The sequence below is a fragment of the Anabas testudineus genome, chromosome 24 (genome assembly GCF_900324465.2).
Source record: "Anabas testudineus chromosome 24, fAnaTes1.2, whole genome shotgun sequence".
Classification (NCBI taxonomy): Eukaryota; Metazoa; Chordata; class Actinopteri; order Anabantiformes; family Anabantidae; genus Anabas; species Anabas testudineus.
The window spans coordinates 1,704,222-1,729,982 of NC_046632.1; the positions used below are offsets into that span (position 1 = coordinate 1,704,222).

At 39.0% G+C, this 25,761-nt stretch overlaps 1 protein-coding gene and 1 long non-coding RNA gene across 2 annotated transcripts in view; one reads left to right on the forward strand and one right to left on the reverse strand.

The window, feature by feature from the left end:
- Window positions 1–25,761, forward strand: part of cdk19 (cyclin-dependent kinase 19) — a 57,445-nt gene that overhangs the window by 20,793 nt on the left and 10,891 nt on the right. The window contains exons 3-9 of the mRNA XM_026341003.1: window positions 7,821–7,931; window positions 8,335–8,475; window positions 21,821–21,878; window positions 23,177–23,308; window positions 24,460–24,603; window positions 24,853–24,922; window positions 25,025–25,097. Of these exons, the coding sequence (XP_026196788.1) occupies window positions 7,821–7,931; window positions 8,335–8,475; window positions 21,821–21,878; window positions 23,177–23,308; window positions 24,460–24,603; window positions 24,853–24,922; window positions 25,025–25,097 (729 nt within the window). The remainder of the gene's footprint in view (window positions 1–7,820; window positions 7,932–8,334; window positions 8,476–21,820; window positions 21,879–23,176; window positions 23,309–24,459; window positions 24,604–24,852; window positions 24,923–25,024; window positions 25,098–25,761) is intronic.
- On the reverse strand, window positions 451–2,068 carry LOC113149130. Its single transcript, XR_003297557.1, has 3 exons — window positions 1,885–2,068; window positions 1,490–1,674; window positions 451–1,340 (listed from the first exon to the last, which is right to left on the reverse strand). It is a non-coding gene; the product is annotated as an uncharacterized LOC113149130 (long non-coding RNA).

The window sequence follows — 25,761 nt, forward strand, 5'->3', positions numbered from 1 at the left end:
TCCAACATGCCTATTTGAGGAGAGCAATTATGGTTTTGTCACCTATGCTACCACGCCAAGTTTGCACTTTTTGAGATGTAAGCTTTCAAGTTAAATTCTAATAGAATTGGACCTTTTAGAGGCATCATACGTTCCATTGCATTCTATTTTATTTAATGTCGATTAAAAAAAACCTTCTGTAGATTCCGGCTGTGATGTATGTATGTTACAGTAAACAGTGTTTGGATGAAACAAGATACTTAAAGTCGGAACAACCGGACATGCAAATGTTCTTACTTGAAGGTGATCCCTGTGGCATTTCATGGAAACAAAGTTTCTATTTACATGCAATGTTCACCAAATAACACAGTTTGTAACCTTGAGGCCAAACAAACAGTGAGTGTATGTTCTTTATTTTTAAACATTTGCAGTGACAACTTAAAAGTTGGTCTTGTTTATATGCATGTTTACCTACTATTAGTGCTTTTTTTATGCTGCTGTCAGTTGCCAAAACGGCAGCTACCTCCTGTGTGATATCAAAATGGCAGCAGACTCATTTACACTTATTTCACCCTAAACAGTCGAAGACTCTGGACAACAACTGTGCAAACAAAGTGATTTGGTTGGGATTAGGCGCAAAGATGTCTGGGTTAGGTTTAGGAACTAAATAAACATGCTTAGGGTTTGTAAAAAAGACTACTTCCTTAACATCACCTAACATTTGTCAGGTGACAATGTGCCTCATTATGTCCACAAATGCGTGTTGATCAAGTCTTTAAAAAATGAGTTTCTGTGTTAAGTTCTTTAAAATGACTTTACAGATTGCTAGATGTGCGTGCAACACAAATATGGTGGTATGTATACACTTTTCTCAAACCCCTTGAAATAAAGCTGAAAGACACTCGCATCTTAAGTGTTTCATCTCAAATTCATTGTCGTGGTAAACAGAGGACCATTATCTATTGACCTAGCTGTGACATTTTACCAGTGAATGCCACTGCTAATGTCACTGACCAGTCAGAATAGCGGAGTGCAGGAAAGCCTGATTTAATCTGAAACCATTGCTGTATGTAAACACACTGGGCACCTGACTCAACATGCTTCTAATATTATGTTGACTTTTTGTATGCAAGGCAATTATACAAGCAATTATTATTTTACAGCTCTCATATATTTTGCTATTGGACTAATATATGTTTGTGTCTTGGTTCAGGACATACATCCTGTTGGGGCAGTGCCTGTTGGACAATAACAGCTGTTCAACATACATGTTGCCACCAGTTGACATTCCAACTCTGTCAGCTGTGAAAGGCCTTCAGTTACTCCTTCCTGATGGTTAAATAGGGTGGTATGTGAGAAGACTGTGGAGAGAAAATTGTAGTTTTGTTACTGTGTTTTACATAAAAATGTGTAGGGATGTTTTCATAGCCTATACATAGAAGTCAGCTTAACCAGAACAGAAAGAGTGGCATATGTCCACATATACAAAAGTGTAACAACGCAGTGTTACCCTGTTTGTGTCCATGTCCTGAACATTGAAGCTTAGTTTACACTAAGCTGGGAGACAAGGTGATTTCAGCCGACATGCTTTCTTTTTGGCTGAGTCAGGTGTGCTGCCAGGTGCCTTGGCGGAGACTGTTTGGTAACTGGTCCAGGAAAGATCTCCGTCTCCAGGTGGTTTTTAACTCAGCTATCCTGTGTGGTCATCAACATTAGTAAATACATTAGAAAACATTACCGTTTCATCCATAAATAATGGAACAATGATACGTTTTTGGTATTTGTCTTCTGTTAAAAACCACATTGAAAAAATGAAACACTGTGAAGATGTATCAATTAAAGGGGTCTGACAATAGTGTGGTATTAACCAGGATACACAAACAAATAAATAATATCTGAACTTACTGTGTGTCCTGGGACCAGACTGCAGGTAGCACAGAGAGCACAGCTTTTAATGTCGACCTAACATTAATAAGCTAGCTGATTGGAGGTCTGCTTAATCCCTCTGGAGATTGTAAACAAGATCAGTGGTGTGGGCGTTTATTATTAAAAGTATTCACTTTCTGTATTACACAGTGCACTAAGTGCAGACTGCAAGCTAACAGAGCTTTTACTGTGAAAACTTGATGTGCAACGCCCACATGTCTATGTTGTTTCTTACTTACTTTCTTCTTCTGAGAATAAGAAAAAAATCAAAACTTGCATGTGAGTGTAATGTTATCCATGTATATCTATTACTCTGTAAAAACACATTTACATTTAATGAAAAACATTTTGAGACATGTAAACCTTGATTTTGTTGGCCGATTGGTGAACACACATCTGCAGATATTAGGAGATGCTTTTTTTAATGCATTGTCAATTTTATAGTATTAACAAACCATCCAATATTGGAATCAGAACGATAATATTTTATCTGTAAGTACCAGGTACCTTGATAAAGTTCACTTCAGCCACTAGACGTCGGCAAATGGCAATGGTAATACGTGCGTATTGGTTGTTTTTGGTTGCAGTTGACATAAAAAGTCATATTGTGCGTCTCGTATAAACAATCCAAACCACTGGTTGCCATCCATGTTTGTTTTGGTACAATAACATGCAAATATTTCTATTCTTGCGGGATTAGTGGGTTTGAATGGTGACAGAAGTTTTAGTGCTCTGTCCACAGTTTACTAGTTAGGTGTGTACTCTTTGCAGATCAACTGGCAAAGATTTCAAGTCATATTTAAAGTCAGAATTAACTGGGATATTTGCATATTTTGCACAAGACAATGACAACATGTTTTCTTTGCAATGGTCTGTCTGTAACCCGGGAATTATTATTGTTGTCCTAAAAGTTTGTGTTGGTGACTAAGGCATGTGGTCACAATGGAATGGAATGTGTATTGCTTAACCTTCAATTTTTATTAAAGTGTGTCCATGTGCATGTGCTAAACAGCACACAAAATGAGAATCCAAATTTTTGGATGACACAGTGAACTGTGATAACAGGCAGTGATTTTTGAAAATATTCTTGAGCCCATGCAGTGATGTACCTCACAGAATCCTTCCTGTTTTTAATGCAGTGCTGTCTGAGGGCTTGAAGCTCACAACCATACTACTGTTTCCGACGCAGTATTTGTAATACCAGCTTATTGTTGATTTACCATTTGGAGTTCTGACAACATTTATTAGCATTTTACTAATGGTTAGTCGACAGTCTCGTCCAGCATACGGTCCTCAGAATTCAAAGCGTTGCCTCAAAGCTGGGGTATTCAAGCCCTAAGCCCCGGGCTCATTCCACAATGCCCTGTTAGAGCCTGTGGATTAAACACAAAAGTCATTTCCCCATCTGAGAGCTGAATCAAACAGCCTGCATACAATTCCTGTATTATTCCCCTCAATTGATCTCTCTCTCTATAATGTTTCCTAAGCTAAGGTTACATATAATTAGAAATATGTTATTGTTGTTGCATTGATCCAGTCATATGAACCTACAGTGTATTTAAATTGATGATTTAATTATATGTTTGTCATTAGCTTTCAGAGGGTCATACACAACAAGCTGCTTGTTCTATGGCAAAGTCAGACAATGATTTTGGTACTGATTGACAAAAGGTCAGTGTCCAATCCACTAATGCAAAGTGTGCTTTTCTTGTCCATAGCGCTGTTTCAAGTAAAGTAAAAAGTATAAAAAGTATTAAAATGACTACTATATGACAACAGGAAAGCTTTGTAGTGGTTGCTGTATGCTTGTAACCAGGCAGGAAATTTTCTGAATGTTCTAAATTCTGCTTTTTGTTGTGCATTTGTAGAATGTCCCTATGTCTATATCCATACCCCTAAAATTGAGTATGAAGAGAAACTATTTGTCCCTGTCCATAGTCCGTGTCCATCTCAGGACAAACGGAAATTACTATGTACATGTGTTTACCCTGAACTTGTTGTAGGTTATTGCTGCCAAAACACAGATAGTACAGTTAAAAATCTGAAAGACTTACAATGGACTACTTGTGAGCAATAAACTGAAACACTACTAAAGGCCCAAATTAAGTATTAAACTTAATAACATGTCAAAGAAACAACCAAGGCCTTAATGTGAGCATCTGCATTGTTTTTCCTGTATGTGAAGTACAGTCAATACTTACTGCACAAATTAATAATTCATCCAATGAGTGGGATTCTGTGTTGACTGTTTCATTTCTGTCTCCCTTCCAACTGGATCACCCTGGAGATATAGAGGCTGTGGCCGAGTACGGATTGTGTTTGATGGGTCAGCAAATGGCACCGTGTGACAGGGAGTGTGTAAGACCTGTGAACCAGTTACAAAGACGGAGCAGATTTCCTCCATTATCCATTATTTGCAGAAGAAGTCCTCCATTATGCAGCTGTCTTACTGCTAACCTTCACTAGGCCTTGAGCCAGAGACTCACTGATAAATGAAACGAAAACATTAGATGTTTCATGCTGTTCCTTTTAAGCTGCTTTCACAGGTCACAATAATTTAAAATTTGGATGCCTTCTTGTTGCATTTTATTTATTTTTTGTGGCTGGAGTAGAGGGTGGCTGCCTAAATTGAACCTGACCCGTTGGTACCCTGTGGTTCTGTTCAGGTTTGGGTAGAGATTTAGAAATCATGTTTGGGTTCAATCAATGGCAAGAAAAAGTATGTGAACCTTTTGGAATTTCATTGTTTTCTGCGTTAATTGGTCATATAATGTGATCTAGTCTTCATCTAAGTCAATATTATTAACAAATACAATGTGCCTAAAAATACTCTGATCTTTCATGTCTTTATTGAGAACAACCGTAAAAACCTCATAGTGATAGTGGAAAAAGTATGTGAACCCTTAGAATTAATAACGGGTTGACAACTTGGCAGCAATAACCTCAACCAGGTGCTTCCTGTAGCTGTGGATTAGACCTGAACATTGTTCAAGAGGAATTTTAGTCCATTCTTCCAGACAGAACTGCTTCATGTGTGTGACTCTGTTGAAGTCATTGCATAGCTGATGCAGCAGAGCAGGCCCAAATCACCTCCTCCACCATACTTACATTTGGGTTGATGTTTTCATGATGATATGCAGTGACTTTTTTACACCAGATGTAGTGTTTTGTGTTTTTTACAAATAGTTCAATATACGAGGGTCATTCAATAAATAAGGTGAATTTTTCGGTATAAGGACTTCTAATACAGATAGAAGCTTACTTACTGGGAACCTTACTTTTCACTTCAAAGTCCTTGCAATGTCATCCACTGTCACCCTTCTGTCAGACTGAATGAGGTCATTGACTGATGCGATCACCTCAGGAGACCTCACTTCTGTAGGCCTCCCAGGCCTACCTTCATCCTCAACACTGCTCTGTCCTTCTTTAAGGGCTGAAACATGTGGCACCATACACAGTTGACATTCTCCTCTGAATTTGAACGGGTTTACACCCTTCAGCAACCAAAAACTTGATAACTGACCGCTGTTCAATCCTGGAGCATGCTTCTTGGTCGGCCATCTTTGTTAATCGCCAAAACTCTCAAGGTTTTTTTTTAATTTGCAAAAGAAATTAAATCCATGTGAAAAAGAAGTAAAACAAAAAACTGAATTAAAAAAAAAAAGTAAGCTTCTATCTGTATTAACAGTCCTTATACCGAAAAATTAACCTTATTTATTGAATGACCCTCGTAGTTTCATTAGTCTACAAAACATTTTGCTAATACAGCTGTGGAGTGTCAATGTGCTCTTTGGCATACTTCAGGTGTGCAGCAATGTTTTTAATAATGCTTAATGCTTAGTAATGCTTCATAATAATTTAATTATGCCCTCCACAATATCAGAAAGATCAGACCCTATCTGACGGAGTACACAACCCAACTCATTGTACAGGCGTTGATCTTATCTCGCCTGGATTACTGCAATGCACTACTGATTGGTTTACCGGCATTCACGACCAAACCCCTCCAGATGATCCAAAATGCGGCAGCACGCCTCATTTTTAATCAACCAAAAAGGTCTCATGTCACACCGCTCTTCAGATCTTTGCACTGGCTTCCGGTGGCTACAAGGATCAGGTTCAAAGCTCTGTCTCCTGCCTACAGAGTGGTTAACTCCACAGCTCCATCTTAACTCAATTCAATCGTTCAGGTCTACATCCCCTCCCGTCCACTGTGCTCAACCAGGGAACATCGTCTGGTGGTACCAGCACCACACAGTCGACACCAAGGAAAACTGTTCAGCTCAGTGATCCCACGATGGTGGAATGAGCTGCCTATCTCTGCACGCTCAGCCACCTCACTTGCAATCTTTAAAAAACTGCTGAAAACAGAACTCTTCCGCATCTTCCTTTGCACTTAAAAAAAAAAAAAAAATTCTACCCTTTCATTCTCACATCTCTTGAAACAGTAACACTTTTTCGATAGCACTTTGCTTTGATGTTGTTTCTTCTTGACTTAGATTTTGTTTGCTTGCCTTGTTCCTCACTTGTAAGTCGCTTTGGATAAAAGCGTCTGCTAAATGACTAAATGTAAATGTAAATGTAAATGTAATAAGCAGCAGCTTCCTTCGTGGTGTCCTGTCATAGACACCCTGCTAGTTCAATGTTTTACCTACTCTAAGCTCATGAACACTGATGTTAGACAGTTCCAGTGATGCCTTCAAATCTTTGCCTGTGTCTCTGGGATGTTTTTATTTTTTTACTTCATTAATGAGTGTCTGTTGTGCTCTTGGGTTCATTTTGACTGGCCGCCCACTTCTTGTTAGAGTAGCCACAGTCCCAAAGTGTCTCCATTTGTAGATTATTTGCCAACTGGAGACTGGTGAATATCTAAAGTCTTTGACATCACTTTCTAACCTTTTCCAGCTTGATGTAAATCAACCTTTCTTGATTGTAGATCCTCTGAAAGCTCCTTTCGGCGAGGCATGGCTCACATAAGTCTATTCTTCTTGTGTGGCGCAAACTCAAAAAGTTAGAGTGGTTTTTGTCAGTTGAAGTAGCTCTAGTCCACATTTCCAAACTAATTTTCTTAACTTATGCGAACACCTGACTCCAGTTAGAGTCCATGAAGAGTTGACATCCTTTTTCCACTTGCACTATGTGTGAGGTTTTTATGGTTGTTCTCAATAAAGACATATGAAGGGTCAGATCACATTTTTTGACAAATGAATGCAGAAAACCATGAAATTCCAAAAAGTTCACATAGTTTTTCTTGCCACTGTATGTCAGACTTTTGGCTAAATAGTCTTAGTGTCAGTTCAAAATGTGACTACACCAAAAAAAAAAAAAAAAAAAATAGATGGCTGGAGGACTCAGATGTCTGTTCCGTTTGATGGAGGATTCAACTTGCAGGTCAAGGAACGGACAGGAGTGTAGAAACTCACCAGCACTGGGGTCAGGTCGTGTTCATGACAAATATGCTGTTCATAGATCTTATTTTGATCAATAAATCAATAAGTGTAATAAGAGGACTGCAAAGTCCACCTCTAAATTGCTGCAGGCACACGGGCTGTGGGTGAAATGCAAAATCAGTCTACTACTTTATCTAATAATGTTTTAGCATTTCATAAATGTCTTGATTACTGGTGACCAATGATAAACAGATGTAAGCTATAAGCAAATCAGGGTCAGGTTGTAGCCTACAGCACATGTAACCCACTGAATCTGCTGCAACATGGCATTTCCTGTTTACATCCCTCAGAGCGTCATGAGAATTGTAGTTTTGTATCAATGTGGAGTAAACACAATCTTAATCTCTTTCAATATTACATGTCTATGCTTGTTATTTTGGTTTCATCTGAATAATCTACCCATTTGTCTGTAATATCGCTCTTACAATCAAGTAGATTTACCTCAACTCTGCATCTTTCTTCCAGCTGTTACGAGAACTGAAACACCCAAATGTGATCGCCCTACAGAAAGTGTTCTTGTCTCACAGCGACAGGAAGGTTTGGCTCCTCTTCGACTATGCTGAACATGACCTTTGGGTAAGTGTCTCTGTGCCATTACTTAATGCATGTCACAGAGAAATGCTAATAATTGTGTCACAGAAAACTTTTCTGTTTTCTTACACTGTAATAGACAGAACGTTTCCTGTGCTCCGTATAGCAAAGGTTTCTTTTATTACCTTTATTATTGGTGTATTTGGCTTTCACCCAGGGTTCAAATTATCAAAAATATTAAAACACTGAATTCACACATTGGATTGCACTGGGTAGCATCCAGTTGTCTGCCATTAGTATTCACATATAGATCTGTTACAGGATTGTAGTTTACTTAATATGCCAGACACTGCCAAGATGTGAAAAACAATGTTGCCATGCTGTATGAGCTTCTAAGATGAACAGATACAGAAGCACAACTGAGGTGAAACCTTTGTCTGCCCTGTAGCACATCATCAAGTTCCACCGCGCCTCCAAGGCCAACAAGAAACCCATGCAGCTGCCCCGAGGGATGGTGAAGTCTCTCCTATATCAGATTCTGGATGGGATCCATTACCTCCATGCCAACTGGGTGCTCCACAGGGATCTGGTGAGCAGCTATATTGGATTCACTGCTCCACTTTCTTTTTACAGACATGCACCAGCTCAAGCATGTATTGTACTTCATCACTGAGCCATTTCCAAAAGCAACACAGCTAATGTCACAGTAACACTGTTACCCTGGAGAGCACAGGTTGCATTGTAGCAGCCATGTGTGTGGTGACATCATACATGGTCACATGAAGATAAATAAAGACTTGAAAAGGTCAAGACATATCTTCTGTGTTGGTATAGGTGAGTTCTTTGGAGGAGAGTTTGTTTTTTTAAGGTAGAATTGTCTATGTCAGTGTGAAAATACCAACTGATCTCTTTTTTTTTTGTTAAAGGTCTCACAAAAGAAAACCAAACAAAAAAGACACATTTGGAAATGATATTATTATGACTGAAGTCTGTTCAGAACAGCTTTTCTGTGAGCTGCTCCTAATGATAAAGTTAGCTTCCATGTGTTTGTTTCCAAAACAATAAGAAATTAGGACCTTGTAAAAGTAGAATCTATCACAGAGCTGTTGCATTGGATTCCATAAGATGGTACAGTTACCTTATTAAATGACTGTATAAGTGGTATTATTTTAAAAAGGTGCACCTTGTCTCTCTCTGTCACTTAAGCCTGCCACATGTGTCACACTGAGCCATTCCAACTTGTAGAGCCATGTTTTTTCAGGGCGGGGGTTGTTTTGTCTGGGTGTGGAGTGGTGTTATGATTGGGATTGTTTGGGTGAGAGTGATTGTAATGCCTGACAGCTAGGACGTCCTGAACTCTAGATGTTGTCTGACTCCTGTCTAGCCTTTAACCTGGCTACAGCACACTGGTTCCTGCGACATTCTCTCCGCCTCTGTTTCCCACAGTGCTTTGGCCAGAGGGAGACTTCGTGAGACACAGGACTTCTCATTGTGTATCTAAAAATCCCAGCTATGTTGGCAGAATGATTGAAGGTTATGTGTGAACAGAAAATATTTTGCAACTAAATGAAGTGATGCTTTACATTTGATTAACACAGTCTGGGTTAGTTACATTTCTAAGAAGAGTTAAATCAAAGATAGCACACTTATTTGGCCAATAATATTATAAGGTCAGGTTTGTGTATGGAATTTATTAATTCAATTATATTTCTCTTTTTATGTACAGTTATTTCTTTAAATATAACATTTAGTAAATTTGCAAAAAAAGGGGCTGCTGTACTGTACTGTACTGTACTGTACTGTAGACCTAAATATAGCAAAGGAAGATCAAATATTGATTGTAAGATATTTGATTGTGCTATCACCTTAACAGTCTACTGAATCTTTGACACTCCTTATTTTCTGAAAGCTGTTTGAACACTGGGCTCAGAATGAAAAGCTTGTCTGGATTTATTGACATTTTTCCTGGGAGATTCTGAAACCAGCTGGTGGTTTTACAGGAGAAGAGGTCTCACTTTGAGAGATACACGTTTTTCAGGTGTTACAGAGTGACACCTCTTTCCTCACTTACAGTATTTGGCTACAGGTGGTGTGTGGAATTAAGCTTCTGACAACAGCAAGTTTCATTTGGCCTATCATCCATTGAAATTATAAAATGAATATTGGTTAGTGACAGCTAATATGAGCTGCTGTTTGACATTTTAACCAAAAACAGCCATAATTAGTGCTAATCAGCAAATATGTATCTGCTCTGGGGACACACAACCCAGATAATCTGTCAGATGAACACACAACAGAAAGCTCAAGTCTGTAAATATGTTTCAAGGGGAAGCTGACGTAACCTTGCATTAATATGACTGTTATGTTGTAGAGCAATGGAAAGAGAAGAATCTGTCCTGTACTTAACTGATAATGCATAGCGAGTTGTCTGGGACAGATTTTTTATTTATTTATTTTTTAAGGTGGCCACATGTACCTGGACAGACCACTGAAGTATGTGTGTGTGGAAAATCTGGCTATTCTTACTTTCTATCACTGTTCTATTCACTGCTAGTGTTACTTTCTATCCTTTTTAATGTAGCTAAACTAGTTAATCCTATGATATTGCTTAGATAACTGTGACCTGGATGCCTGAGATGCTTATGTTGTTGTTACTGTCTGTATCATCCAGTCAGGCCTATATCTAACTTCACAGCACAGCCTGGGTCCTCAGCTCAGGTTTATAGAAAGTTGCTGTCAAAGGTAACATGATAACAAGATTGCTATACAGCACAGAGAACCTGTCCACCTTCATTGGAAAACAACAGATCTTTCACATATAAGATAGAAGAAACTAATTGGAACAATTAGCTTTCTCTCTGCTTCATATCTGACTGTGCACTGTTAACTCCTACAGCCCATCTGTCAGTGTGTGACTCCCTTGCTCTGATCTCTCCCTCACTCTCACTCTAAAGAAAAGTGGAGGGGTGGATTATGCAGCAAAACTTTAATTTGATTACTGCCATCACTGTTTTGACGTCAGATAATCTGGAGAGAGGCTGTTCCCAGAGGGTGTTGGTGAAAGAATGAATGACTGGGATTAAACTATGTGAGTGAGAGTTGGCTAAGCTGGGTTCAGAAGTCAAAGGACAGGGCAGTCGCACGGTTCGGGCGTCTGCCTCTGAATCAGGTTGTCCGCTCTTACGTAATCCCCAGCAATCCTCAGTGGTCATATGGTGGCTGGACATCACATTATGCAAACCTGCAGGGATCGGGGAACGTGCTTTGCCTTCTTTACACTTTCTCTGGTGTCTCTCTGGAGAGTTGAAACAATCCATAGGGCAGCTCTGCAGGCATTCAATTGGTTTTTACCTTGCCTGTGTTCAGTTTATCTATTCCTGAACTCTGAAAGAGGTTCTTTTCTGCTCCTATTGTAGTCGCTGTGGATTTGTGTAAGACAGACTGTTGTTGAGCTCAAATGTCACTGTGATGATTAAAACTATGCGCAGAGATTCAGTCAGCGTCAGATGGTGAGTTAAGCAAGCCATTCACAGAATCTTGCATCACATTGTAGTCTGTGTTGCACAAGTTCATGTCAAACAGCTCTAACTGACCTTTCAAGAACACCTGACTGATGTTTCACAATAATGGAACTGATGTGAATTAGGGTTAGGGTTGAGTGCAACCTTGTCTCCTGACAAGCAAATATTCATGAGAATTGTCCAGTTCTGATGCTGAACCTTTGTACATCAGAATGACAGTACCAACAGACTGATACTTACTGATGTTTAGCACGTTCACCATCTTAGTTTAGCTTGTTAGCATTCTAACATTTGGAGCATTCTAACAAACATAAAGTACATCAGTCAGCCACAACATTAAAACTACCTGGTGGTTTTAATGTTCAGCATAGCAAAACTGCAGACCTGTCAGTGTGTGTCTAATGGCAGTGCTAGCATACCACAAGGTTGTACTTAAGTCCACCTTTATTGAGTCCAAGACAGATCCAAGTCCAGACTAGTCAACTCAAGTCAAAATCCCAGAGTCTGTTTCAAGTCCCAGTCTGCAACTTCAAGTGTAAACGAGATTGAGAGTAATACACCAAGACAGAAACCAAAGTTTGTTTTGAAGGAGGAATGGTAAAAGGAAAGAGAGAAGTTAATTTTAAGAATAGAAAAATATGCTGGAGAATCTCATTGAAGCATTTGGCGAGCCCAGTGGCTCAGTCTGGGACAAGTCAGAGAAAAAAATCTATAAGAATAATAAAATATAATTGTTTTGGAATTTTGAATTTCAGAACATGATGATGCCGTTATTACCAGGAATGTCCGTATGAGGAGTGGTGCCCGTAGTGTCATTTAGCCAGCAGTTGTGGAGATGTTTCAGTTTGATGTGGCCTGACATCACTGTCATCCTTAGAGTCAATGCTGCTAGTGTTATGAAAACAACTTTAAGGATCATGTCATTCGAGTTGTTGTCAATTAATTGTCACTCCACCGAGGTGCTGTGACCTTGCAGGCTCTACTCAGAGCCTTGTGGAGCTGTTTATAGATAAACCACAGTACCCATATTTTCCTTATAAAGAAAGAATGGGATTGTGTGACTCACTGATGTGGCTTTAATAGTTTTTAGACAACAATGGAGTTTTGTGACACATATGAATAAGCTGTATCCGGCTTTAGATTCACACGTTAGTAGTGATATTACATTGTAAGAAAAGGTTCCGGTTTGGTTTATGTGTATCACTAAAGAGAAGACCAAATACAAACTGAATCATGTTTTCAAGCTGTCATTTAAACAAAGTTTGAGACATCAGAAGTTGTGCTGTTTCTAGGTCAGAATTCAAATTTGACTACATTTATGGCATTGACCATGTTAGGTCCATCACATGTCCTTGAGTTTCATCCACTGAAGCTCAAGGTAACACAGCAGCAGAACTAAATGAAAGTCAGATTGTGATTCTGAACAACGGGCTTTCTCAGTATGCAGCAGCTAGGTAGTCGCCTGAGAAAACCAATATCCATTTCTAAACCAGTTCTCTTGAAGAAAATAGAAGTTGATTAATTTTATAAATAATTTTTATAACCAGCGTTTTTTTTAAATGCTCTTTAAAGTGCTAACTAGCAGCTTAACTTGACCATCAGTCATGACAAATGTTTCAAATTGCCTTCTGCATAGTATTAAAATAATAAAAACTATCTGAATCTGATTAGTTTTAGATATTGCAAGGCGAAATAGCAGAAGCGCAATCAGCCTTCATGGACTGTTGACAGGCTGCACCGAGAACACCGGCAACTCGTCATCAAGGTAAACAGCTTATTTTAGCTTGGGTGCTGTGCAGTGGAAAAACACTCCCTCCACACCACCGTAGTCATGGCCCCTCACAGCTAATCTTAGTGCAAGTATCCCCACTTGTACCGAAAATGTCTGTTGGTGCGTGTCAACTAAAGGCATTGATGCTACTTAGTAACACGGTAGTGATGATGCTTTCTATTCAAGTGTCACAGTAAGTAATGACAGTAGATGTGACAGTGAAGCAACGTGAACAATACCAGCAATATCACCTGGAACACGTGAGATCAAATATCATGTGCCATCACAAACGGAGAGGTGAACATTTGCCAATAATAAAATATCTCAGAATTTTATTCTGTAGACATTTTGTGAATTTGTTGATGTGGTGCAGAGAGGCAAAGCACCCAACCTCCCACACCCTCCACCCCTCATCCTTTACAACAACATCAACTCTCCCACAGGAGCTGTGTGATTGTTTTGCTCCCTGAAGGTCACACCACTCTTATCTGTGCACCAGCTCTTCCGGTCCTTTCTAACTATTTTCACTGCAGCCGGATGTCACCGTGACTCTGATGCACTGATGTGTTGTAGTTAGTGCTGTAATTTAAATGGCTTATTGCCAGCTTCCTGCCATTGTGGACACAAGACGGTCCAAATTCACTGTTTGCTTCTTGTTATTGGTTTGATTATCACTGTTGTGCAGGTGCCACAGTCTTTTTTGTGATTAATAACAAATGAAAAGTGAAGCAAATGCCCCAAAAACCCTTGTTTAAAATTGACATGAAAGCAGAACATGCTGCCATGATCTTTGTTGTTTATACATGTGAGAAAACGCGTAAGACAAGACGGACATGGAATCTGCAGTGCTCTGTTTAGAAAGGTGGGGAAAGGTGCTTCAATCAGCGCATCTTTAATTGCTCCAGCACTGCCGTAACATAACTGTACATTGTGCTGTGGCGTGAAGCATGCTCTGCATCTCTGCACCACAGAAATCGACATGTGTTTTGCATTGCACCACTGCATAGCTCCCATCCCCCACTTGTCCATCCATTGCTCCACTCCTTCCTCTCTGTCCCGCCCACCCCTATAACCAAGGTGTTTGCTGTGTGCCTCCCCCACCTCCCACTCTGTGCCTACACAGAGTTATGTAACAGTCCGTAGCTAGTACTGAGTCCACCGCCCTGCATGAGACAAGCTAAGTCAAGATGCTGACTAAGCAAGCCACCAGGCCAAAGCAAAAGCAGACCTCAGCGTACTGTACCAGTAGTCACTGTCAGGGGAAATTACTGAAGGTGATCTGTAAATCGGATCAACAAACCTACTATATGTATATACTGTACTTTATGAATACATTATTGTTTTCTTGGCTCTTTAATGCTGTCATCCCACACTATGCAGGAACACGGGGAAGATAATTCTATAGTTAAGACAGACCACTGAGAATTTGCTCAGTAGTAGTAAGAAATATACTGTATTATTCCACTTGACACATTATAGAAGAAGAATCATGAAGTGTGATATTAAAATAGGAAATCTTTGATACAGTTGCCTTTCAGTTTCAGTCTTTTCCAGTCTTGTCCACACTTACTTTTCATAAATAAACCCAGGGAAATGATGTGAAGTTACAGTATGTGACCTGACAGGTAATTCTCATGCAGGAAAATCTTCAAGCTCCCATAACTATACAAACCTGTAAATCGCTAATTCAGGCTTAGTAATGCAAGTTCACAAGGTTAGATCATTAGCATAATAAGTACTCTAACTGTTACGAAAGAATAAAAAGCAGAAGTGTTCAGCTACTGTAATCAGCAGACAGAAACATAGCAAGTGGAGTGTCAGTATTGGAAGATCAAATACAACAAGTAGATAGTATTGGTAATACAGCTGTCAACAGCGGGTCGTCAGAGCTGTAGTGTGACAGATATTAAAAGGAACTGACTTAAGATATCGTTAGCTGCTACAAAAAAATAAAAATAAAAAAAGTCAGTGACTCCTGTAATAATCATTTCACCAAGCCTATTCCAGAGTGGGCTTGGAGCCAGTGCTTAATTTCAAACCAGCTCTTTGTGTTTTGACAGTTAAGGAACGAGCTCTTTGCCTAGAAAACTGGTTCCGGAGTGGTACCAAACCTTTGCTGGTCTGTAATCAAGAAACGCTTATGTCAGAGTCCGGGGGCATGATTATGGTGGCCTTTAAGACCAACGAAAGCTTTGTTGGGGAAAAAAAGTGAGTGTATTATTTACTAGATTTGTTTAACTACAGTGCGATTCTCACTAGTGTAGATACTAGGTAGATAACTAATGACAAAAGCTAAGAAAAGGCTAATGAACTTTCTAAGTTTAGTGACAACAATAATTAAAATGTTTTAGGTAATTATATTTTTTGTTGGACGTAATGACCATTGCAGGCACAACGAGCAGCACAAACACATTAGATGCCAGTGTACCATCATAAAGTCATGGCAGAGCTGTTGCTTGTTGTTGTGCTTGGTGCAAGTGTTGCTGTGAAACCACAAACATATGCAAACACTGTAGTGACCTAATGCCATGACTCTGTGGTGGCTCTTTAGCCCAAGGAAAAGCAAACTGGTTCTTTACAAGGTCTGAACCAGTACTAACACTTACCCAGAGGTCGCACCTACTTTGTGTTGTTCAATAAAGGTTTTAAGATGCTGTGTGAAGATATGTATCAAATTATGCTAAGGAGCATCATAAAATCTAAAAATCAGACTCATAGTAATCATGATATAGTAACAGTATTTGCAGTATATTTATTATTATTCTGAATATTCCCCAGTTAATGGAGTTTTAAAGTAAAAAGTGCAGTAAAGCAGATGTTTGTCTTCATATCTTGTAGTGCCTGTAAAGCAGAGATAAGGCAGACCTTGTGTGGGAAGCTGGTGGAAAGAGGTGTGCTGCCCTCATCATGGGGCGACTATGGCTAAGTTGGAAGGGCAGTCGGCTGTTGTCTGTGAATCCCAGGGAAGATTGAGACCAGAAATCTATCTAAGCAATGCATCTCTGCATTCTAGGCTCTGGACCTTGAAGGGAGCTCACCTTCTGCCTCTACCTCTGTGTCTGTCTGTCAAAGCAATGCTTCTGCTGGGTATGATGTGGGCCAAACGTAGCATTAGTCCAGCCTTTCTGTGAGTCTAAAGTCGACTCTTATTCAATGTTATTGAAGCAAGAGAATGAGGATGTTGGAGTGGCTGGAACAAAACAGGAAAACAAGACCCAGGCAGCCATAAGCACAAATTACTTAATTTGTTAGATTTAGTCAAAGTGTTTTCTATCTGTGGAGAACAGCAGGCCACATGTAAGTGACTAATGACAGGTTCTGAACCACTTAGTTCACACCTTGGAAAAAATATCCTAAGTGCAGAAGCTGTCTTTGAGTTATAAATGCCACTTGAAAAGGAATTTGGTCTTACAAGCGCTTCCTGAATGAGGCCTATTGTAGAGCTTTGGCGTCTGTCATCCAGCTCACTGTGCTACACTTTACTGAACCCGTTTGTTTGCTTGTTTTGTATCTTCTCTTGTGTCACAAAGAAGTCATCAAAATACAACCAATAAAAACAAATAGTCAAGACTGCAAATGGAATATGAGTTGTCATAAATAATGGTAGGTAGAAAACAACAATCAGCTCTTTTGTTCATCTTTCTGTGTTTCTTTCTGAGTTTGCATGTTCTCTCCTGTGTCTGTGTGGGGTTTCTCCAGTTACTCCAGCTTCCACCTAGTGTCCAAAGACATGCATGTTAGGTTAATTGGTGACTCTAAATTGTCCATAGGAGTGAATGTTAATGTTTGTCTGTCTCTGTGTGTCAGCTCTGTGATAGACTGGTGACCTGTCCAGGGTGTACCCCACCACTCACTCAATGACAGCTGGGATAGGCTCCAGCATTCCCACCACCCTTAAGAGGACAAGCGGTTAGGATGATCGATGGATGGATAACATCTAGGTCAGAAATCCAATTTAAGTAAACGTGATGCTGATCACGTTAACACCTTTGTACAAAAGTTCAAATCTAATTGAGTTGTATGTGTTAAAGATTCTTAGACATCCAGGTTGGTATGAAGTCTGCATAGCCATTATGTTGCTAACACTCTGGCTTAGGGTAATGGTTTGGGTTTGGGTTAGGGTTAGGGCTAACCTGTGGGTTTCATGTGTTTGGAACGACTGGAAACAGTTACAGTAACTGTAAAACCACCTGGGTTGATGAAAGAACTGCATTGCAACTTGTTGATAGATTGTGCCTTAGGCCACCTCTGCTGTTGAGGGAGGGTTGTTCAACCTTGACATTTATGGCTTCCTTTACGCCACACTGTCTTCTCTGTCCTGTCTTCGGAGGAATGGACCTCGTCATTTGACACATGCAGATGGACTGCTGAGTCTTGCCCTAAGGAGCTGGGCCTCCTGTGATGTGGCATTTGTTTTTAAAGCTTTGACGGATGTACTGTGCGTCATCAGTTTAGATCAGGGCTACACCTATTTTTTCTGATTGGTTGAGTGGGCTATTTGACTGAGAACATTAGCCAACTTTTCTCGCCTTGGTCACAATGTAGCAGCCTCTAAAAAATGTGCCCTGACATGATTTGTGTGACAGGAAACCACCACAAAGAAGACTGTTGAGTACTTGTTTGAGTAGATGAGTAGACATGTCCAAACTACCTCTTAGGAAGGGAAACAATGACAATGATTGGTTGGGATTTTTAGTTATAGATAACATATTAATAGTATTAGTACAGCTGCCAGTGGCATGCCATCAGAGCTGTACTGTGACTGATATAAAGCAAAATAGTCTGTTTATTATATATGAGGCCAAAGAGGATGATACAGGAGCCTACATAAAGATACGACCAACCAGCAGACTGAGAGAATTTTCATCTTTTCAATTTTCAAACAACTACCCTAATATACTGTATACATTGTTGTTCAAGTGTGCTAGTAAACAACATACAATCCAAAGAAGGACAGAAATTGTAGTGAATAAGAATCTGTAGTGATATAGTGATCTGAATATTAATTTTATATTATGTTTATATCAGTTATTTTGTTATTTAAAAGTCATTCTTTTGGTCATCCTGCTTGCTGTGCTGCACTTTGCTGAACCTGATGTGTTTTGTGTATGTGTTATGTAGTGTCACAATTAAAAGACTTTATTATTAGTCACTATTAGATTATTAAATTAGTTTGATCTAGTAAGAAAAACTATTGCACTTAAATAGGATATGTACCCTGTATGTGTTGGTAGGGCTTGAATTAGCTGATTATTGATGTGTTTAATCATTTAAGTAAATAAGTGGCCAAAGTATTAGAAACACCTCTTATCATAATGCCGTCAAATATGACACCATCCACTTTGACCTCAATAAAAAACGTATCACCATTCTGGCAGTTTCAACAAGAAACTTTAAACTTTAATTTATGGGTAGAGCTTCTGTATTTGATTGTATTACACTGTACATGTGTAGCTAATAAAGTGGCCACTGACTGTATGTTGCTATGTAGGCAAAAGTAGTGTTCTGGAATGGAGCTTCAGCTGTTTTTCCACAACACCACAATGCGTCAAAGTGATCCAAGTCATGCAGGTAATGCCAGGTAATTTCTCTATCTTCATTTTCATCTTGTGGTTGTCTGCAGCCGTTCAGATTTAGGAAAGCCTGTTTATCAAGTTGCACATTCTGTACACAGCCTCCAGCTGGCCTAATTTTTAAGACAAAGATATAGATGGTTTTGTATAAGAGGGCCATTTCCCCAAGGATGGAGCTCAGCGGTCCTCAGTGGGATGGAATGTGTTTATTTTCCCTCGGCTCCTGATCCATTTAAAAAAAACAGCCAACTGTAACTGATTGATTTCACTCTAACAATTCTAGAGGAAGTCAAAATGTTGGGGTATAAAGCACAATTTGGTGCATTTATCAGAATATCACTAGTGCATATCTTAAACAAGTACTATATTTCATTGAAACACCGTATTTTACCTCCACTCATCTGGTCCCTCTCTCCAGTAACACTTACTGTGTTGTTTTTAGGTCATTTATTTAATCAGAAACATTAACTCCTCCACCTCAGCTGTTATGTTTCATGCATGTTTGCATGTGGAAGAGACACTGACGCTCACCCAGGCCTTTTACTAAACACTCAAGTCATAACTGTTTTCCAAACAACCACAATGAGCATGTTTATGCCTGGTATTTGAATTCAGTTAGGCATATTTCGAATTTGTAAGAGGAGCTGGTGAGCCTGAACTCCTCTGGCCTTTTAAGAGATGCTTGTCTTTGTGTTTGCCAATTGCTGCATGTCGTGTTGTGGGCATGAATTATAGATCTCATTATTAGTGCTGTTTCTATAGCAACAAGCCGTGTTTGCCAGGCAGATCTGAGCCTGCCTAGCCAGAGGCTCCACATTCACACAGAAACCCAGAGAGAATCGATAGTTTGACAACGAGCTGATGCGTCCTACTGCATTAGAAATCAACTGTCAACCTAAAAACACATGATTTCTGTCCCTCTGCAAGTACAGTACTGTGAAATAAATATTGGTCCACCCTCCTGATTGCTTTTCTATATGTTTTGAAATCTTTATTTAATAGGTTTTTCTGATCTTCAAACACAAAACACAAAGTCCAGGCTTCAGATGATAATTGTATTTTTTAAAGGTGGCTTGTGGTGTGACTATTAGCACTGTCACCTCACAGCTAGACAGCCCTGGGTTTGAATCCACCAGTCAGCCAGGTGCCTTTCTGTGTGGAGTTTGCACGTTCTACCTCTGCCTGCGTACGTTTTCCCAGAGTACTTCAGCTTCTTCCACAGTCCAAAGACACGCATGTTGGATGAGTTGGTGAATCTAAATTGCCCATTTTGTATGACTGGTTGTTGTTGTTGTTGTTGTGTCTATATGTCAGCTCTGTCGTAGACTGGCAACCTATCTCTCACCCGAAGACAGCTGGAATTAGATTTGACCCTATCTCTCACCCAAAGACAGCTGGAATTGGATTTGATCCATTCGAAGGTCGATTTACTCTTGCCTAGGATTATCGTCTTGCTGAATAACCCAGTTGTTCTTCAGGTTCATCTCACTAATGATGTTCTAATGCAGGATTCTCTGGTAGATAGAGAAGAATTTATGTTTCCCTCAGTTATAGCAAGTCCAAAGCATTTCCACAAGATTACACTGCCACCTCCATGCTTGACTATAGCTGTGATGGCCTCTTTTTCTGTTAGGTTGACTCCACATATAACAAAACCCCTGTTGACCAAACAGTTTCAAATAACATTTCACTCATCAGTTGGACATTTCCCGAAACAGTTAGAGGTTCTAGGATCTAGGTGTGTTGTGCCAGAATTCAGATGAACCCTAATGTGCCTTTGAATGTCTATGAGAAAGTAGAGTCATGACAACAGACTTTTATTGAGGTGAGAGAGGTCTGCAGTTCGTTGGATGATTTTGTGGGATCTTTCGTGACTTTCTGGATGAGTCATTATTGTCCCTGTCGACTAAATCCGACACGTCTAGGAAATTATTGTTTAAAATCTCAGTGTTGATGTGTGGAGTCCCAGAGCCAGAAATAGTTTTGTGAACCTTTACAGGCTTATCAATGCAGCTTGCTAGATTTTTTGAATGTAGAATGTAAAGGGGGAAAATACCACATGCTTAGTAGGAATTGGTTGGTAATTCTGATTTGAAACTTCAAGCTCTGAAACAGTGTGATGTACAAGAAGACAATTTTTCCAGTATGTGTCAGTTTGTTATATCATTTTTGATATATATTTTTTCATGTCATTAACCTATTTTTTAGTAGGAGGTGTTTTCAGCCACATCCTTTCAACTCTTTAGTCGGAATTTGTCACTTAACCCCTGACCACAGGCAAACTAGCCAGTGAATATAATAAAATATGTGAGCACCTAAAAAGTCAGGTATTTCCCTCCAGAAAGGAAAAGGAAAGCAAATTAGACATGAAAATAACTTGTGGACTTTTGTTGGCAAAGTTGCTAGAAGCATGACTTAAACAGGATGTTAATGTTGCTTCGTGTTTGCTAGATGTGTATAGGTATATAGCTAAAAGTAAGATATTGACTTAAGTCAAGAAACTCGAAGCAATAATAATTGTGTGTATATATATATATATATATATATATATATATATATATATATATATATATATATATATATATATATATATATATATATATATATATATATATATATATATATATATATTCATGGTTTTGGTTGTATGGTCTGCAACTTTAATGTCTTCATTAAATCTCACTGTTCTCATCAGCCTCTGCTCCAGTAGGAGCTGATCTTCATAATAAATGCTCAAAAAAACTGTGCAAATAAGTGAATAGTGTTTGTTCCACATCCAAAAAACAGATGAACAGTGCCAGGTGTGTGAGGGTGTTTTTACTGCATTTCTGTGTGGGCTGTCATAAGAAACCATGAGAGGTACACACTTGCAAAATGGCTGATTGACATAGTCATGTGGCTGGGTGCTTTCCTGACCAACAGGCAAGTCCAAATCCAATGGTATTCTGGGATAAAATGGATGTATTTCTAGTATTGTCCCATATGACTGTTAGAATTGATGTATGTTCTCTCCTGAGACTTAACAAGACATATTATACATAGTATCTAATGTTTCTCTGTCTTCTGCAGAAACCAGCTAACATCCTAGTGATGGGTGAAGGTCCTGAACGAGGAAGAGTTAAAATCGGTAAGAAAGAAATATTTCTGCTTGACTGATTGCATTTGTAAATTAGACTACTATCACAGTGAGGGTCAGGGTCAGTGAGGCTGTTGACTTGTTTGATTGTCATAATGGGCAAAGCGGTTCACCTTCTTACTCAGAGGTCGACAGGGAGCTCAGATCAGTGCTGTTACATAAGCCAGCTGGCCAAGAGACTGTTGGAAGCTCCAGCTGCAATGCTGGATTCTATTTTTGTGTATTCACTCAGTTATTGTTTTAGTGCAACTAGATTATCTACAACTGATGCTGATGAGACTGTTATTGCACACAGCTGCACCAGCAAGAACAGGTTTACAGTTCAAGAGATAGACATATTTTTTGTGATATTGTAAATTGGAGGTGAAATTCTAAAGTTATAGTTTTTCACACGCTCACATTCACCCATACAGGTGGTCTGATCACTAAGAAAGTGATTTGAATAAAACAAAGGCAAAGATTGACAGCAGGTGTGAGTTCATCTTCCTCTGACTGACTCACCCTTACTTTTTTCGGACAAGTTTTACATTTCATTACTTACTGTGATTTTGGAGCCATCACTTCCTGAGAAAATATGCACATTACCAAAAAAGAAACACTAAAGCAATAACAATAAACTAAATTTTTCAAATAAATTGTATTAATGTAAAATCTTTTTAGGATTAGTGTCCTTTTAGAATAATTTTTGAAACCAAAAAGCATGCAGAGGATGTGATGCCATTTCTGTACGTATTCCTTTAAGGCTGCAGGCAGCTTGTATGTAGCCTGAAAGGTGAAAACTATGGCAAAGAAAACATGCACCACTTGCCAGAGATACGACAGATATACATTTTTTTCATGTCAGCCAAAGCTATAAGCATTTTACTGAAACAAATCGACCTTACAAAGGAATGCAAATGCTATTGAAGAAAAACACTGGAGAAAATTAACTGATTATTTCCAGAGATTAAAGTATGTGCCAACATAAAGATGCAGCAAATATGTTTGAAAGTGATAGATTTCTTTACTCTTGGGTTAGGTCTGTACAGGATTGATTGATAAAACTGGCCCAGAATGTCATGTTGCCAAATTAATTAATAAATGTATTTATTTATTTCATTTAAATCTCAATAAGAGAGAGTGCTCCTCTCTGTGGGAGCAGAGGTGATGATTTGGTGTTTGTACTATGTGAATTGACTCAGCCATGAAACAAAATGCTCCAGGCCTCAACATCACAACACTCACATGAGTCTTGTGATGTTGTGCTTGTTTGCTAACTGCACCTATCTTCTCCTCCTCACCTCCTTCAGCCGACATGGGTTTTGCCAGACTCTTCAACTCTCCTCTCAAACCTCTGGCGGACCTCGACCCTGTGGTGGTGACATTCTGGTACAGGGCCCCTGAGCTTCTGCTGGGGGCCCGGCATTATACCAAAGCTATTGGTGAGTTGGGGAGTAGCTCTTTTGGTATGTCTTTGTTTAAAACAGCCATGAACATAAAAACCTAATTCCAAAAACAGTTGGGATGCTGTGTAAAATCGACATGAAAACAGAATGCAATGATTAGCAAATCATATCAAATTCATAGTGTATTCACAATAGAACACAGACAACGCATGAAATATTTAAATTGAGAAAATCGACCATCTAAATAAAAGAAAAAGGTCATTTTTAAATCGATAGCAGCAACATGTCTCTTAAACAGTTTTGACAGGACCATGTTCATCATGGTGTAGCATCCCCTCTTCTGCAAACATCTGGGAACTAAGGAGACCAGTTTCTGGAGTTTTGGGACATTGAAGATCACTGGCAGGTTTCAGCCTTGTTCCTAGTGCACAGAAATTCCTCCAGATCCTCAGAATCTTTTGTTGATATTATGAACTGTAGTTAATGATATATTTGAAGTTGGCAGTTTTACTTTGAGGAACATTATTCTTAAATAGTTTGATCATTTGTTGCTGCAATGTTGCATTGTGAAAAAAATATGGATTCATGAGATTTGCAAATCATTGCATTTTATTTCTGTAGATTTTACATAGTGTACTTTTTTGGAATTGGGGTTGTATAGTCTCTGCACAAGGATTGTTATGTAGGTTTGTGTTAACTTTTAGTTAATGAGTGTGCTGGCTGAGAAGGTGCCCATGTGATCCACGGTCTTCACCAAGAATCAAGCAGCTGTGTCTATTTTTATCATTCCTGGAATAAGAAACAACACTCAGTGGTTCACACCCAGCAGGGGACACTGTGCTGTTTCCAGTGTGCGCCTCAGATGCACAGCGTCCACAGTTAGATTGTGGATGGGGACGTACAGTATATTGCATATCTTGCTCCTTTCTGTCCCCTTGTTTCCCATCTTCCTTTTCACTCCCAACTAGCTACTTAAAAAGAAAAACTTTACAAAGGTTTTTATATTTAACATGAACAGCCATCTGTGTCGTACAAACGTAAAATCTATCTTCCAACACGCTTGAAAAAACAGACTCATTAATTCTGGGAAGACTAATGCACTGTAGCTAATGTACAAGAACACTCAGACTAAGTGGCGCCTGTGTGTGTGCGTGTGTGTGCGTGTGTTTTATGCATGTGTGCATCAGATATTTGGGCAATTGGCTGCATCTTTGCGGAGCTGCTAACGTCAGAGCCCATCTTTCACTGTCGCCAAGAAGACATCAAAACCAGTAACCCCTTTCACCACGACCAGCTGGACAGGATATTCAGCGTCATGGGTTTCCCCGCAGGTCTGCCACACACTGTACTGTACTGCACTGTAACTGTAACTACACACAGCACAATGCAGAGAACTTACAAGTGTGCACAAACAGTAAGATCTGAGAAAAGAGCTTGAAGCCAACATGTTCTTTTTAAATAATCTAATAGTCTGTTTTGTTAAAGCTGATGAAAACCAAAAACGGCAAGCCATGCACTGTATGAAGTTGTACTGCTTGTGTTAAATCATTATCTTGGATGTGTGATTGTACATTCCACAGATAAGGACTGGGAAGACATTAGGAAGATGCCAGAGTACCCCACTCTGCAGAAGGACTTCAGGAGGACAACGTGAGTGGATATTCTGATAATGTGACAATCAGCAACTCATAGTTCAGTAAACAAATAACAACACACAGTCGAACTGTATCTTTGTGTTGTCTGGTCTTGCAGGTATGCAAACAGCAGCTTAATCAAATACATGGAGAAGCATAAAGTCAAACCGGACAGCAAAGTTTTCCTGTTGGTATGTACTCATGCACGCACACACTATATATATATATATATATATATATATATATATATATATATATATATATATATATATATATATATATATATATATATATATATATATATATATATATATATATATATATATATATATATATATATATATATATATATATATATATATATATATAAAATAACCTGATATTTGACATATTTCTGTGTTATCTCTTTTGGCTAAATGATAGCGGTTAAACAGATTAGATCTTGTAACACCAAAAGTCACAGCACCAGTAAGAGCTGCATGTCCTGTAGCTTCTGTTTCCTGGTTCAGCTTTAACCTAAAGTGAACTAATATATTTACCCCAAGTGGAACAGACAACATATTGTAGACTTTGCAGAATATTCAAATCAACAAAACACAGTTGCCCAGCATTTCAATGTTCAGTATATGCTGTACATGTTGTGCTCACTATTTATCCAGATGTGTTGCCAATAGTTAATAGCCAAACATATTAACATTACCATTATATGACTCCTAGTAAACACTGCTATCATTTTAAAAAATGATATTTGTAAGATATAAGCTGTATGCTGAGTTATTCTCCATGTGCATATTTCCTTTCATACAGAAAAAAGGGACGAGAAAAAAGCTGACAAATACAAATAAAAGTAATGAA